Here is a 13,802-nt window from a genome sequence, read left to right on the forward strand (position 1 = left end):
CGCCAGGCGGAGGCGCACGTACCACATGGCGCGGCCGCGAAGGGCGGTGCGACCTTCAGGGCGTGGCGTCACCGTGACGTCACCGTGACGTCACGACATGCAGCAGTACGTAACACGTTACTGCTCGCTACGGGCTCGGTCTGAAGAGTTTCACGGGGCCGCGCCTTGGGCACGGGGATGTCTGGTGGGCTCTTGCCGGTGGCTGCCCCTGACCCCTTCGGGACTCCCATCTCTGCCCCCATTGCACACGACCCCGCCGAGCTTCCCCGACACCGCTTCCCGGCCGCCTTCCCTGACGGTTGCCCTCACTCAAGATGGCGGCTGGCGCCGGAAGCGGAAAGGGGGCGCTGGGCTCGGCCACGCGTGGAGCCGGGACCAGCATGGCGCGGAGCGGGAGGCTCCGCTCGGGAGCCGCGGCCAAGCTGAAGCGCTGGCGGAAGGGCCACAGCAGCGACTCCAACCCCGAGACCCGCCAGCATCGTCTGGCTGCCCGCAGCCGCTTCTGCAGCCGGCCGGCGGGTAAGGGCAGGGGCGGTAGGGTGCCAGGGCGAGCAGCTCCTGCCCTGTGCCCAGCGCTTCCCGGAGGGGTGCAGGGGCGCGGAGCGCTGAGGGGCAAGGCTCCGAGAGCTGGGGCTGGGGCAGCAGTGAGAGCGGAGCTGCTGACGGTTCCGGGGCGGGCGGAGGCAGCAAACCGGGGAGGACAACCGAGGCCACAGCGTAAGGAGTTAGCCTCTTAGTGACACCGGGCCTCGGAAGCGGAATGGGGCGCCGCATGCTGCAGTTCTTGTCGCCCTGCGAACCTTCCCAAAGCCCATGGCCATACCTCTGAGTGCTGCTGTGGTGTTTAGTGTGATGAGGAGCGTGATAAACTAACATTCAGCCGCCCACGTGATGGGGAAGGTAAACCAAAGTGTGCCAGGCACTGTGAGAGCACTGGCTGCTCCTGGCCAGGGAAATCTTTCTCATGCCGATGCTGGCTGCAGGCTGATGTCTGGGACTCAGAGGGACATGCAGCATCTGTCCTGGCTGTCTGCTTGCTAGAGCTTCAGGTTGAAGGAGATAAATAGGGCTGAGTACAAGGAGCACCTCAGTGTTAAAGCCTTGGCACACCGGTACACCTTTGTGTGGATATGATGGTCTTTTCCATCAGAGATGACTGGACTGTGCTCTGGTTTCTTTGCACAGGAATGAGGAGCTCTTTACAGTTATTCACGTGCTTTTGCCCACTGGGGCAAAGCAGCACCTGTATTCCACATGCTGTATATGAACACCAGCCAAGCCAGTCTGGCTGGGAGAGGAGTATGGGGGATTTCAGGGTAGAGCAACATGACTTCTCATTTCTGACACATCTCTCACCTACCCCCAGAGAAAAGTAACTTGACGGTGGATGCAGTGAAGCTGCACAATGAGCTGCAGTCGGGGTCCCTGCGTCTGGAGCGGGCGAGTGACAGCGCTCAGCTCCGTATGGAGGAGGACAGTGCTGAAGAGGCTGCCACAGAGAAGTCCTCTGGCACCTTTCTGAGTGGGCTGAGTGACTGCACTAACATCACTTTCAGCAAGGTGCAGCGCTTCTGGGAATCCAACTCCGCTGCTCACAAAGAGGTACGGACAGGAGCAGGGCTGAGGAAGGGGGGTTCTGGTGGGGATGGTCCCCCGGCTGTGAGGCTAAAAGATGCTGACCTGTTTTGCTGGCTGCTCATAGATCTGTGCCGTGCTGGCGGCTGTGACAGAGGTGATCCGCTCCCGAGGGGGCAAGGAGAGCGAGACAGAATACTTTGCTGCACTGGTGAGTGCTGGTTGTGTGGAAGAGGTGCGAGGGGAGCTGCTGCTGGCAGCGTGGGTGGGGTCTGAGGAGGGATAGAGAAAGGTGCTGTGCTTGTAGCCTGATTGGCTTTGTTCAGCAGAGATGCTGTTGGGCTGCTCCTGGTTTCTTTTCCCCCTCCCCAGGGGTTGGGAAGGGGCTGGCCTGGTGTGACCCCCTGCACCCCATCGCTTAGCCACCTTCTGTTCCCAGATGACCACGCTGGAGGCAGTGGAGTCCCCCGAGTCACTGTCTGCTGTCGCCTACCTGCTTAACCTTGTCTTAAAGCGGTGAGTGCTTGGCAGAGAAGCAGAGAGAGCTACCAGACCCTCAGATCATGGAAAAGGGATTGGTGCTGCCCTCCCTCCCCAGGCTGGGGTAGAAATCCAGCTGGGGTGAGCTGGTGATGCAGTCCCCTTTGTGACTGCTACCAGCTGTCTGCTCCTCACCCTACTGATATGTCCCCTTCTCCTGACAGGGTCCCGAGCCCTGTTCTTATTAAAAAGTTCTCAGATGCCTCAAAAGCCTTCATGAGTATCGTGTCCTCACAGGCTTGCAGCAGCTCCACCTCTGCCCTGCGATGGGTGAGTAGCCAAGAGGCAGCCAGCCATGTCAGCTCTGCCTGGGGTCTGCTGAGTGCTGGGGTCAAGGCTGCTGCTGTAGGGTGGTGCTGGGTGCTCGGCCTGAGGCCCTTGCTGTGAAAGGGAGATGTCTCTGTGGGGTGATGCTAATGCCCCTGCTGTTCCCCTGTCATAGGTCCTCTCTTGCCTGGCCACATTGCTACGGAAGCAAGACTTGGCAGCCTGGAGCTACCCTGTCACCCTGCAGGTCTATCATGGCTTGTTGAGCTTTTGTGTCCATACCAAACCCAAGGTGAGAGCCATCTTCTGGCAGGAGATGATGCTGCTTTTGGGGTTTGCTTCTGGGAATGGCTGTGCCCCCCTCCCCGGGTCTGTAGCTTCTTCTCAGCTGTATTCTTTTCCCGCAGGTGCGGAAAGCAGCGCAGTATGGCGTGTGCTCTGTCCTGAGGGGCAGCGAGTTCATGTTTGGTGATGCAGCCCCTGAGCATCACCCTGCAGCACCCTCCACCGCCAAGTTCTGTGTGCAGGAGATTGAAAAAGCTGGAGGTGTGGGGCACTGGAGCATGGGGTCTGTAGCTGCATGTGGGGAACTCTGCCACTGTGGGAGAATAAGGACTTGGAGGAAAGAGGGGAGATTGCAGCACGATGGATTTCTGGGGAGGGTATGAGATATCTTTGGGGCACCTATGGTGTTTTGAAGCCTCCTCAGCCATTTTGGTGCTTTCCTGTTCCCAGAAGTTAGGGGAGTGTTCACCCTGGTTCTGTGGGTCAGCCCCACTGCTGTCATGGGGGCTTTGCTGTGGTGTCCCACAGGCTCAGAAGTTGCTCTGCTCCTGTAGGTGCCAAGGAGGCCACCACCACCCTGCATGTCCTTGCCCTGTTGCGGGACGTGCTCCCCTGCTTCCCTGCAGCTGTGGTGAAGACCTGCTGTGAGACTTTGCTCCGAGTCATGACCCTCAGCCATGTGGTGAGTGTTCCCGCTCCAGGGATAACAAGGGCAGACCCTTTCCCCATGGGCTACGCTCTGAAAGGGATCAAATTCTCTCAGCTGTCACTTGGGAGCCTGGAAATGCAGGATGCAAATGGAAAAGAGCCCAGGACAACTTTCTGGCCTGACTGCTGTGGAAGAGGGAGGCTATGCAGACGCAGCATAGTTGCAATAGTGATGGGTTTTCCAGGGCAGAGCCTGCTTTGGAGCAGGAGGACAGTGGGTTCAAAGCAGAGCCCCCTCTCCTGACACCGTGTCCTTTGCAGCTGGTGACCGCGTGTGCCATGCAAGCTTTCCACAGCCTCTTCAGCGCCCAGGCCAGTGTGGCCTGCCTGCCAGCTGAGCTCAATGCCCAGATCATCACTGTGAGTGTGGGGTACCAGTGTGGGGAGGGACAGAGCTGGCAGTTGCCCAAAACCCACCCACCTACCCAACCTTCTGCTTCTGCAGGCTCTCTACGACTACGTGCCCAACACGAGTGACCTGCAGCCGCTGCTGACCTGGCTGTCCACCATGGAGCGGGCACACGTCAACCTGGGCAGGTGCAGACAGGGGCCATGGCTGGGTGAGGGGAGAGGTGGCTGCTTGGTCTCTAATCTGGCCTTTCTTTCCTCTCCAGGCTGCAGAAGGACCTCTGCTGGGCTCACCTGCCCCGGCTCTTCTCTGCCGCCATGAACTGCTTCCTCTCCGCACACTCCCAGGTGGTGTCAGCAGCAGCACAGACCCTGGAGGTACCACACTCAGACACCTCTCCCCACTTGGATACCCTGGGCCTTGTGGGGCACTCTGTCATGGGGCTTGGGGCTTGCCAGTGCGTGGTATGCCCCCCTGTGCCTGTGAGGCTGGGGGTTCTGTGGTCCAACAGCTGTCCCATTTTCCCTGTTTGCCCTTGCAGACTCTGCTGAGTGAGTGCATTGCTCCCCACATGGAGGACATGGGCACTGTGTCCGCATCTGCCCCAGCCCCTGCAGCCTACCTGTGCAAGATGTTCCGGTGAGGAGCAACGATGTGAGAGGGGCTGCCCGTGGGCCTGGCTGAGCTCTGCCCAGTCATCAATGGGGTCTAGCAGGCCTGGTGGGCACCCTGAATACTGCCAGTGTGACCACCTTCTTTCTTCTCCCCAGATCAGTGGAGGAAGGGCTGACATACCGTTTCCATGCAGCATGGGATGAAGTTCTGCGAGTGTTGGAGATCTTCTTCGAGACATGTGGGAAGCAGTGCCATCCCATCATGAGGAAGGTGAGCCAGGCTGAAAGAGCACAGATTCATCCATAGAGGCTGGTGGGGTGGCTGCGCTGCTGTCTGGGCTGTGTTGCCCCCTCCATCTGGAACAGGGCCGTGCTGTTTGCCCTGCTCTGTTGTCCATGTGTGGCCAGAGCATGCACAGTTCTGGGACTCGGCACAGGGACGTGCAGGGCAGCTGGCATCCCTGGGCAGGCAAAGTGTTATGTGCCAGACCTGTGCACATGGCTCTTCCGTGACTGTCCTGCCCTGTTCCCGCAGTGTCTCCAGTCCTTGTGTGACCTGCGTCTCTCCCCACACTTTCCCTACACTGCTGAAGTGGACCAGGCAGTGGGGGCTGCTGTGAGCACCATGGGTCCCGAGGTGTTACTGGAAGCTGTGCCCCTGGAGATCAATGGCAAGGAGTGAGTACATTTGTGAGGTAGCAGCTTTGCAGCTGTCGCGTTCCCGTTCAGTCCCCATGCAGTGCTGCAGGTGTGGCTGCTAAGCCTACCTGTGCCCAGCTTTGGGGCTAGGTGAAAGTGCCCTGTGCCCAGGGGCTGATGCTGGCAGTGCCCTACACCCTCCTGACCTATGCCTTTCCTCCCCAGGGAGACGCTGGATTTCCCCCGCAGCTGGCTCCTGCCGGTGCTGCGGGACAATGTGCAGGGAGCACGGCTTGGCTTCTTCACCAGTTACTTCTTGCCTTTGGCAGCTGCCCTGAAAAGCAGAGGTGAGGAGAGCAGTATGTTAGGGGTCTCAGCAGTCCAGGGTGTTCTGTGGGACCTCCCTTCTCTGCCCTGGGGTGGAGCAAGGCTTTGCAATGTTTTCTACTCCGTTCATCTCTTTCTCTTCTGCAGCCCAGGAGTTTACCCAGGCTGGGAAGAGTGTGGAGGCCAAGATCTACGACACACTGCAGTGGCAGGTAACAACCAGTGCCTGGGAGCCTTGCCATATCGTACCCCTGGTACCAGACTGGGGAGCAGTGACTTGGGCAAAGACTGTGGCCTCCCATTTTTTCCTTTGCCTTCCAGGTCTGGACTCTGCTTCCTGGCTTCTGCACCCATCCCACAGATGTGCTGGGAGCCTTCAAGGGGCTGGCCCGCACCCTGGGCATGGCCATCAGTGAGCGCCCAGATCTCCGCCCCACTGTGTGCCAGGCCTTGCGCACCCTCATCCACAAAGGCTGCGAGACAGGTTAGGGGGAAACGGGTCCTTGTGGTGGGCTCCTGCCAGCTATGGGAGGGCAAATGCTGATCTGTAGCCTCCTGTCATCCTTTCCCTAGATGCAGAGCGGGCAGAAGTGGGTCGCTTTGCCAAAAATTTCCTGCCCATCCTGTTTAACGTGTACAGCCAACCTGAGGAGGATGGGGGCACAAGTGCTCAGCGCCGCTCTGTGCTGGACACTGTCCGTGCTTACCTGACCATCACGGATCCTCAGGTGAGGGGCCTATGGGACACTGGGGCAAGCTGTCCTGGCTCAGGCCAGCATCTCCCAGCCAGACTCAGTCTGATGGGGCTTTGGTGCAGGCCTGATTGAAGAGGACAGGAAGGAAGGCTTTGACCAGAGAGCAGCCCTTCCTGCCCTCATGGGCAGGGAGACCTCTCCAGCCCATGGTCTGGGATTTCCCAGTCTTGCAGTCACATCTCGCCCATCATGCACAAGCTCTTTGTAAATTTGTCCAGGTCTTTTTGGACTCGCTGGTGTTTCTGGTCTCCACAAAGTCCTTTAGCAAGTTGTTTGCCAGGCGGATTGCAAACTCTTATAAAAGCACTTGCTTCAATCAGTTCTGATCCTGCTCTCTGTGCCTGCCCTGCAGATGGTGTGTGGATTCCTGGAGAAAGCCAATGCAAAGCTGACCAGTCCTGAGAGCTCTGAGTTTGCCAGGTAACACCTGGGAGCTGATGCTAATGAGTAAAACTCCTGGCGTGCTCCTAGTGAGCAGCCCTAGGGCATTGTCCTGTGTGGACTTTGCCACCATTGTGCACTTGATGTGACTCGCAGCTGGCATCCCAGCTTGGTCGGGATGTGATGCCACAGATAACAGCTGCAGCTGTGTGTCCTTCTCTGCTGCAGACTCTCCATCCTGGATCTGATAGTGGCAATGGCACCCTATGCTGATGAGCAGTCCCTGGATTCCTTGTACCGTACCATCCAGCCTTCCCTCCAGGTGAGTTGGTGCCAGCCCTGAGAGGTGCTGGGGCTGCAGTGGGGCACCTTCTGCCTGCTGCCAGCTTGGACCCACACTCTAGAGACTGAGCAGCTGCATTGGAGATAGGTCTCTGCTGGGTGGTGTGGGGTGCTGGTGTCCCTTCAGACACCATGGTGAGGGGCTGCACTGACAGTGGGAGCGTGTTGGCTGTCTCTGCAGAGCAAAGAGCGCAGCATGCAGAAGAAGGCGTATCGCGTGCTGGAGGAGGTGTGTGCTGCTCCCCACGCTCCCTGCCAGGCCTTCGTCCACTCCCACCTCCAGGACCTGCAGGCAGTGCTGCTGGATTCACTCAAGAGCGCGGCATCCCCGGCCAAGAGGGTGAGAGCGAGGGCTGTGGTGGTGGTGATCAGCTGTTGCTGGAAGGGAAGGGATGGGGTGGGCAGCAGGGCTAACCAGGTGTGTGTCCTTGGGTGTACCAGTGCTGGTCCGTTTCTTTCCCCAGCCACGGCTGAAATGCCTGTTCCACATTGTGAAGCAGCTATCTGCAGAGCACGAGGCTTTTGTCACTGCCCTGGTCCCAGAGGTGAGCGTGGTCCCTAGGAGGAACTGGCTGCTTCTGGCTGTGGTAGTGGCAGCAGTGATGACATGCCTGTGTTCCTCCAGGTGATCCTATGCACCAAGGAGGTGTCAGTGGGGGCTCGCAAGAACGCCTTCATGCTGCTCGTGGAGATGGGCCATGCTTTTATTCGCTTTGGACCCACCCCTGAAGGTGAGCTTCTGTTCTACTTGCTCAGCCACACGGCCACTCTGGCCCCAGGGAGGTCAGCCCCATGCCGAGCATTCTGCTGAAATGGTCCAGGGATGCTGCTGGACACAGAGCGAGTCAGGCCCTGAGTCATCCCCCTCTTGCAGAGGCTATGCAGCGGTTCCTGCTCCTGATCTACGTGGGGCTCACTGGCTCAGTCACCGTGATCAGCTGCACCGTGCTGGCACTGACCCGCCTGTTCTTTGAGTTCAAAGGTGAGCAGGAGGGCTGGGGGTCGAGGCAGAGCCCTTTGGTGAAGGTGGGTGCTAGGAGGAAGCCATCTGTGGCTGAGTCCCACCATGGTTGCAGATCACCTGGAGTTCAGTGTGGTGGAGCAGCTCCTGCAGAACATCTGCCTGTTGCTGGCCTCCCGCACGCGGGATGTGGTCAAGGCAGCCCTGGGATTCCTGAAGGTCACACTGCTGCTGGTGGACACCAAGCTCCTGGCCAAGCATGTCCAGGCGATGGTGAGATCATGCATGGGTTGCCTTGAGGAGGGTGGTGGGGCAGAGCTGTGACTGCCTTGGGCAGACAGGAGCATCTCCAGCTGCACTCTGCCTGGAAACCAAGGAAACAACCTTGATCTCAGTGGCTGAGACGGCAGTGAGGAGGCTCCTTTCATGAATCCTGGCATAGACATGCTAGAAAAGCCCCATGAACTAGAGCTGCCAAGCATGGACACCTCCCCATGGCCTTACCTGGGGCAGGTGTGGAGAAAGGGCACCAGGGTGAGCAAGATGGCCATGCAGATAAAGTTTGGGAGGCTGGGACCCCAGGGCAGGTGTGCTTTGGTCTTGAGGGTCTCTGTCCTGACAGCTGGAGGCTGTGGGGAACCTTTCAGATGACATGAGACGCCACTTCCGTATGAAGCTGCGAAACCTCTTCATCAAGTTCATCCGCAAGTTTGGGTAAGCCAGGGTGTCCCGGGGTGGTGAGGGAGCTCTCTGGGAAGCAGTGCAGGAGAAGGTGGGTGCTGACTACTCTGTGTGTTTCCTCAGCTTTGAGCTGGTGAAGGGGCTGCTGCCAGCTGAGTACCATAAGGTGCTGGTGAACATCCGCAAGGCAGAATCCCGGAGCCGCAAGCAGCGTGCTCTGAAGAAGGCAGCTGCGGATACGGATGAGGAGGAGGCACCACCACCACCACAGCCCAGAGGAGACAGGTGAAGAAAGGCTCAGCATGAAGGAGTAGCCCCCACAGGGGGCTTGGCACTGCATCTGCTTAGCTGGTGCTTCTAGAGATGCTGGCGACGTCTCCAGGGCTGCTCTTCATGGCGGGGCAGGATGCACCCCTGGCCTTAATCCGTTTTCCATCATCCTTTCCACCTTTTGACCAGTATGGAGGAGATCCTGGCTGACTCAGAGGATGAGGAGGAGGAAGAGGAGGAGCGACATCGGAGCAAGGAGTGGAGGAAGCAAGCACGGCAGAAAGGCCAGGCATGGCTGAAGGAAGGGGAAGATGACGAGCCCCTCAACTTCCTGGACCCTAATGTGTCCCAGCGGGTGCTAGGTAAGGAGTGGAGCTTCAGATGGGGCTGGGGTGGGACGGATGGGGCTGCTGCAATGCACAGGGCCCTGGGGGTTGCTGCCCCCAGAATTGGATCCTTCTCCAGGCCCTGACCCATTTCTCTGTGAGCAGCCACCAAGCCAGGCCCCAAGCGGTCCAGAGGAGTGAGCCATGATTTCCAGATGTCTGAGGATGGACGCCTGATCATCCATGAAGAGGAAGAGGACCTGGATGATGATGAAGCCAAAGGTACTACCTGGGCTGACAGGGGCCACTCTAGACTTGCTCTGGGTCTCTGAATGGTTTTCATCATGCTACCTGCACATGGGATCTTGGGGGGATGTGGGTGGAAGTGGCAGAAATTGGTATGGCCTTGTGTCACACCGAGTGGCTCTTCTGCGCCACTGCCCAGGGGAAGCAGTCACCTACATCCTCAGGAGGGTGCTGGTTCAGCAGAGGCACCCTGCTACTGCCACACCCTCCAGGGGCTGGCACAGTACCAGGGCTCTCCCATGCTCTCATCACACACTGACATTCTTATCCTGTACCACAGGAGCAGATGAGGAGATGGCAGATGTGCTGCAAGATGTGGGGCTCCGCAGTGTGAGTATGGGGCTCGTGGTCCTGAGGAGTTGCTGGGGGAGCTCATCCTTGCTGAACCACTGCCTGTGCCATGGCACCTGCAGCTCTGCCCAAGAGGCCAGTGGGGACACCAGGCAATTGCCAGCTGCTTGGGGGGTGCAGGAAGTTGTCTGGGATAGGGATGTGCTGTCTGGAAAGTCTCTCAGTGCCCATGGGAGGAAGCAGGAGGTTGGGGGTTGATAGGAGGGCAGAACTGTAAGGACAAGCCAACTGCAGGGTTCCTGCTGTCTTTTTCTGCAGAAGAAAAGTCAGAAGCGTCGGTTCAGAGAGGAGCCAGATGATGAGGAAGCTGAGGCTGGAACCTGTTCTCAGTATAGAGGTAAGTCCTCTGCCTGTGCCCAGTCTGGGGCTCCCCAGAGGGCTGGAACCATGTACCCATCTTGTAGGGTACAAGGGGTGGGGTGCTGCTGCAGCACAACTGAAGCAAAGATCACAGCATCACAGACTGGGTAAGATTGGAAGGGATCAGTGTGTCATCTGGTCCAACCTCCCTGCTCAAAACAGTGTCATCCCAGAGCACAGGGCACAACATTGCATGCTGATGGTTCCTGAATATCTCCATTGTGGGAGGCTCCAGCATGCCTCTCCAGGCAGTCTGTTCCAGTGCACAGTCACCCACACAGCGAAGAAGTTCTTCTCATGTTCAGGTGGAACTTCCTGTGCATCTGTTTCTGCCATTGCTTCTTGTCCTATTGCCCAACAGCAGCGAGCAGAGCCTGGCACTATCCTCTTGACACCCTCCCTTGAAATACTTACAGACATTGATGAGGTCCCCTTTTAGGTGCCTCTTTTCTGGTCTGAACAGGCCCACCTCTCAGCCTTTCCTCATAAGAGAGATGCTCCAGTCCCTTAATCCTTCACTGGACCAGCTCCATGAGCTCCATGTGTCTCTTGTACTGATGAGCCCAGAACAGGACACAACATCCCAGGTGCATCCTCACTTGGGCTGAGTTAGAGGGGCAGGATCCCTTTCCTTGACCTGCTGGCAATGCTCTTACTAATGCACCCCAGGACACCATTGGCTTTCTTCGCCACAAGGACACTGCTGGCTCATGAACAACTTGTTTTCTACCAGGATCCCCAGGTCCTTCTCTGCAGAGCTGATTTCCAGCAGGTTGGCCCCCAGTCTGAACTGGTGCTTGGGGTTATTTCTCCGGAGGTGCCTTTGCCTTCATTAATTTCAGACAACTCTTTACACATTTCTCCAGAGATTTTACTTGTAGGAAATGGCCACCCCTCTGCTGTCCTGACACCAAGAGCTGGAGACAAAAAACAGGAACAGCTTCCACAGCCTAGAACTGGGCAGGGGGAGGCCCAAGACCCCCTTCCAACACACATTTTCTTTTCCAGCTGGAGGCTCTGGGATCCATCGGCCACTGAACAAGGAGCCAGCCTTCGGTGCAGAGTATAGATCCAAGGTGAGGGACCCATGGGGTTGCAGGGTTTGTCTGTGGGGATGCTTGGACTTTGCTGGGGCAGGAAGCACCATTTTTGTTGGGACTCTGGTCCTGTAGCACCAAGGTTGGAGGGGATCTCTGCTCCGAGAGGAGTTGCCAAACACTCAGTATCTCTGAACACTGCCAGCCCCTTTCAAAGTTCCTGTCCTATCCTTGCCATGGACAGTTCCTGCTCACTGCTCAAAGCAGGTGTCTGTAGCATCATGTTGGTGGGAAATCAGCTCCCAGGGAAGTGTGCTCAGGTGGCATCCCACTGCAGCACAGTCTTTGGCATAGCCGGGTGGCAGGGTTGCACTGGAAGGGGACACATGCATTTTCCCTGCTGCTGCATCTTCTCTCATGTCACTGTCTCCCACAGAAAGGTAAAGGTGATGTGAAGAAGAAGGGCCAACTCGACCCCTATGCCTACATCCCCCTGAACAGAGCTAAACTCAACAGAAGGTGAGGCTAACCAGGAAGGGCACAGGGGGGGGAACGGGTTTGATCCTGCATTTTGTTAGGGTTTTCTTGGTGGGTTTGGGAGCTCCCTGTCATCTGCTGTGCCACTCCTTGTGGAGTCTGGAGCAGTATTCCCATGCATTAGGTGTGCCCAGTGCCTGCACCAAAACAGCTTCCTGCTCTTTGCTCCCTCCAGGAAGCGGGCGAAAATGCAGGGCCAGTTCAAGGGCCTGATGAAGGGAGCCCAGCGTGGGGCCAAGGCCGGCCGCAGGAACCGTCTGAAGTCCCAGCGCTCCTGAGGACACTCAGGTGTTCGACCTGCCCCTACCCAAGGACACAGCATCGTGTTAGTGGAACAGCTGGGGGTCCTCCTGAAGGTGACCTCATTTGTTTGAGACTCCCTGGGAAGCCACTTTGATGTATTATGGACTAATGAGCCTTCTGTGCCTGGTAAAGGCATGGGTGTGCGTGTGTGAGAGCAAGTAATATGAAAAGAATTCTCTGTATTGATAAATATCCTCTGTTCTTACTCAGCCCAGATTCCTCCTCTCCTTCCCTTCAGATCTTGCATAACTGCTGTGCCTTCTGTCCACGTGCAGCGGGTCCTTCTGCCACTGCAGGGCTGCATCCTGCAGGGCTCACACCAGTATCAGCCTGGACCTGGGGCCAGAGCTCTCTCTCCCACATCGTGCTTGCCTGGAGACTGCTAGAAGCAGCACTGTGGCACAGAGCAGTGGGGCTCGTGTGCTGTAGGGCTGAGATGTGGAGCTGGCCATAGAACAAAGCCAGAAAGGCTGAAGTCCTTACAACCAACTTTTTTTACCAAATTCCTTGGCAGGCTCTTCTGCCCAAAACCGTGGCCAGGGAATCTGTGCCACGTGGAAATTGACTGCCATTTGAGCACTGGACAGTTTTCCCATATCAGCTGTGCCTGATGGCAAGGCAGGAGCAGTTTGCTGCAAATTTCTTCAAACTGGCTGGAAAACTTCTACAGCAAACCTCTGTGCCTTGCCATTTCTCATACCTTTGAGAGCTGAGAGAAGCCCTTTGCTCTGGCCACTTCCTGCCAGCTAGACCTGAGCAGCATGAGTAATCCTGAACCTTTTTAGCTGCTCAGCCCTGTCACATTGGCCTGAGCATCAGGTTTTGCTCAGCTACTTCTACGCTGAGCACAAAAAAATGGTGCTTGACCAAAGTGTGCTGAAGAGAGCAGGGCTGAGGGTAGTGGATATAGGTCCCATTGCTTGCACTGCAAAGAACATGTGTTGGTCAATGTAGCTGGTTTTCCCTTCCTCTTTCATATTAAAAAGCCTTCAGCCTTTGTAATTTCCTATTGTGGCAGCTTACATGCTGGAATTGCAATGCTTCTCAGTTCTGTAATAAGCTAAAGGGATTGTGCTTGTTCAGCCTCTTACTGCAGGCTTCTTTCTGGAGGCTGCAAATCCAGTTTTGTGGCTTTCTTAGGCTTGTTGTTGTTGGGTGGTTTTTTTTTGGTTGTTTTTTTTTTTTTTTTTTTTTGTTTGTTTTTGTTTTTGTTTTTTCTGAGATTCTTTTAAAAGCCTGAGATGGAGGAGGAGCTTTTGTACTGATACTGGTCCTGCCTTTTCAGGGATGCTGTTCTCCTTGTGCTTTCCCACCCAGGGCTCTCACTGGGACCCTTGAGCCCCAGGACCAAGTTGAGGTGCTGCTGCTCATCCTGCCAGAAGGCAGCTGACAGCCTGGCCTACAGGACAGGCTTCTCCAGCAGCACCTTGTGAGCTACACCATCTTTCTCTGCTGCCTGCAGCATGGGCCTGATGCCCTCCCCTCCCCTGAGAGCAGGACAGGGGGAGACAGGCAGTAATCTCCTTCTGAGACACCAACAACTGTAACCTGAGCCTCTAGACCTAGCAGAGCTATCAGTCTTCCTGCTTTCCCTTCTCTCCTTGGAGACAGGACCTGGAGAAGGCTGTAGCTAATTTGTTTGGGAGCTCCAGCTTACTCACTCTATTGTTCTTCATTTGCATTTGTTACTTAAATTAGTACATGCCTGCATGGAACAGAAGAGTTTTAGTAGCACAGAGGATGGTGCTCGCCTAGCCGGAATCCAAAGAACAGATTCTACTGCAACAACATCTTGTTAATCAGCTAATTAATCATGTAATGCAATGGAAACCCTCGGTGAGAAGATGTTATCCTGCCTGAGAAGGCTGGCTGCGAGTCAAGCCTGCTC

The 13,802-nt window shown here is 56.7% G+C and overlaps 1 protein-coding gene across 1 annotated transcript; it reads left to right on the top strand.

Annotated features, from left to right (window-relative positions):
- The first annotated feature begins 270 nt into the window (after nucleotides 1-270).
- On the top strand, nucleotides 271-12,123 carry RRP12 (ribosomal RNA processing 12 homolog). The gene is made up of 34 exons (XM_068197807.1): nucleotides 271-519; nucleotides 1,367-1,602; nucleotides 1,703-1,786; nucleotides 2,015-2,091; nucleotides 2,280-2,385; nucleotides 2,558-2,674; nucleotides 2,790-2,928; nucleotides 3,222-3,349; nucleotides 3,637-3,735; nucleotides 3,821-3,912; nucleotides 3,990-4,101; nucleotides 4,266-4,363; nucleotides 4,495-4,609; nucleotides 4,874-5,016; nucleotides 5,203-5,324; nucleotides 5,452-5,516; nucleotides 5,626-5,788; nucleotides 5,878-6,032; nucleotides 6,412-6,479; nucleotides 6,669-6,762; nucleotides 6,964-7,122; nucleotides 7,247-7,327; nucleotides 7,408-7,513; nucleotides 7,657-7,764; nucleotides 7,859-8,016; nucleotides 8,366-8,457; nucleotides 8,548-8,709; nucleotides 8,884-9,056; nucleotides 9,186-9,302; nucleotides 9,607-9,656; nucleotides 9,936-10,014; nucleotides 11,046-11,113; nucleotides 11,511-11,593; nucleotides 11,787-12,123. Exons 1-34 carry the CDS (start codon nucleotides 315-317, stop codon nucleotides 11,887-11,889), a joined length of 3,957 nt encoding a protein of 1,318 aa, XP_068053908.1. The 5' UTR covers nucleotides 271-314; the 3' UTR covers nucleotides 11,890-12,123.
- Nucleotides 12,124-13,802: the final 1,679 nt, after the last annotated feature.

This window comes from Anomalospiza imberbis, chromosome 8, assembly GCF_031753505.1.
Source record: "Anomalospiza imberbis isolate Cuckoo-Finch-1a 21T00152 chromosome 8, ASM3175350v1, whole genome shotgun sequence".
In the NCBI taxonomy this organism is placed as follows: Eukaryota; Metazoa; Chordata; class Aves; order Passeriformes; family Viduidae; genus Anomalospiza; species Anomalospiza imberbis.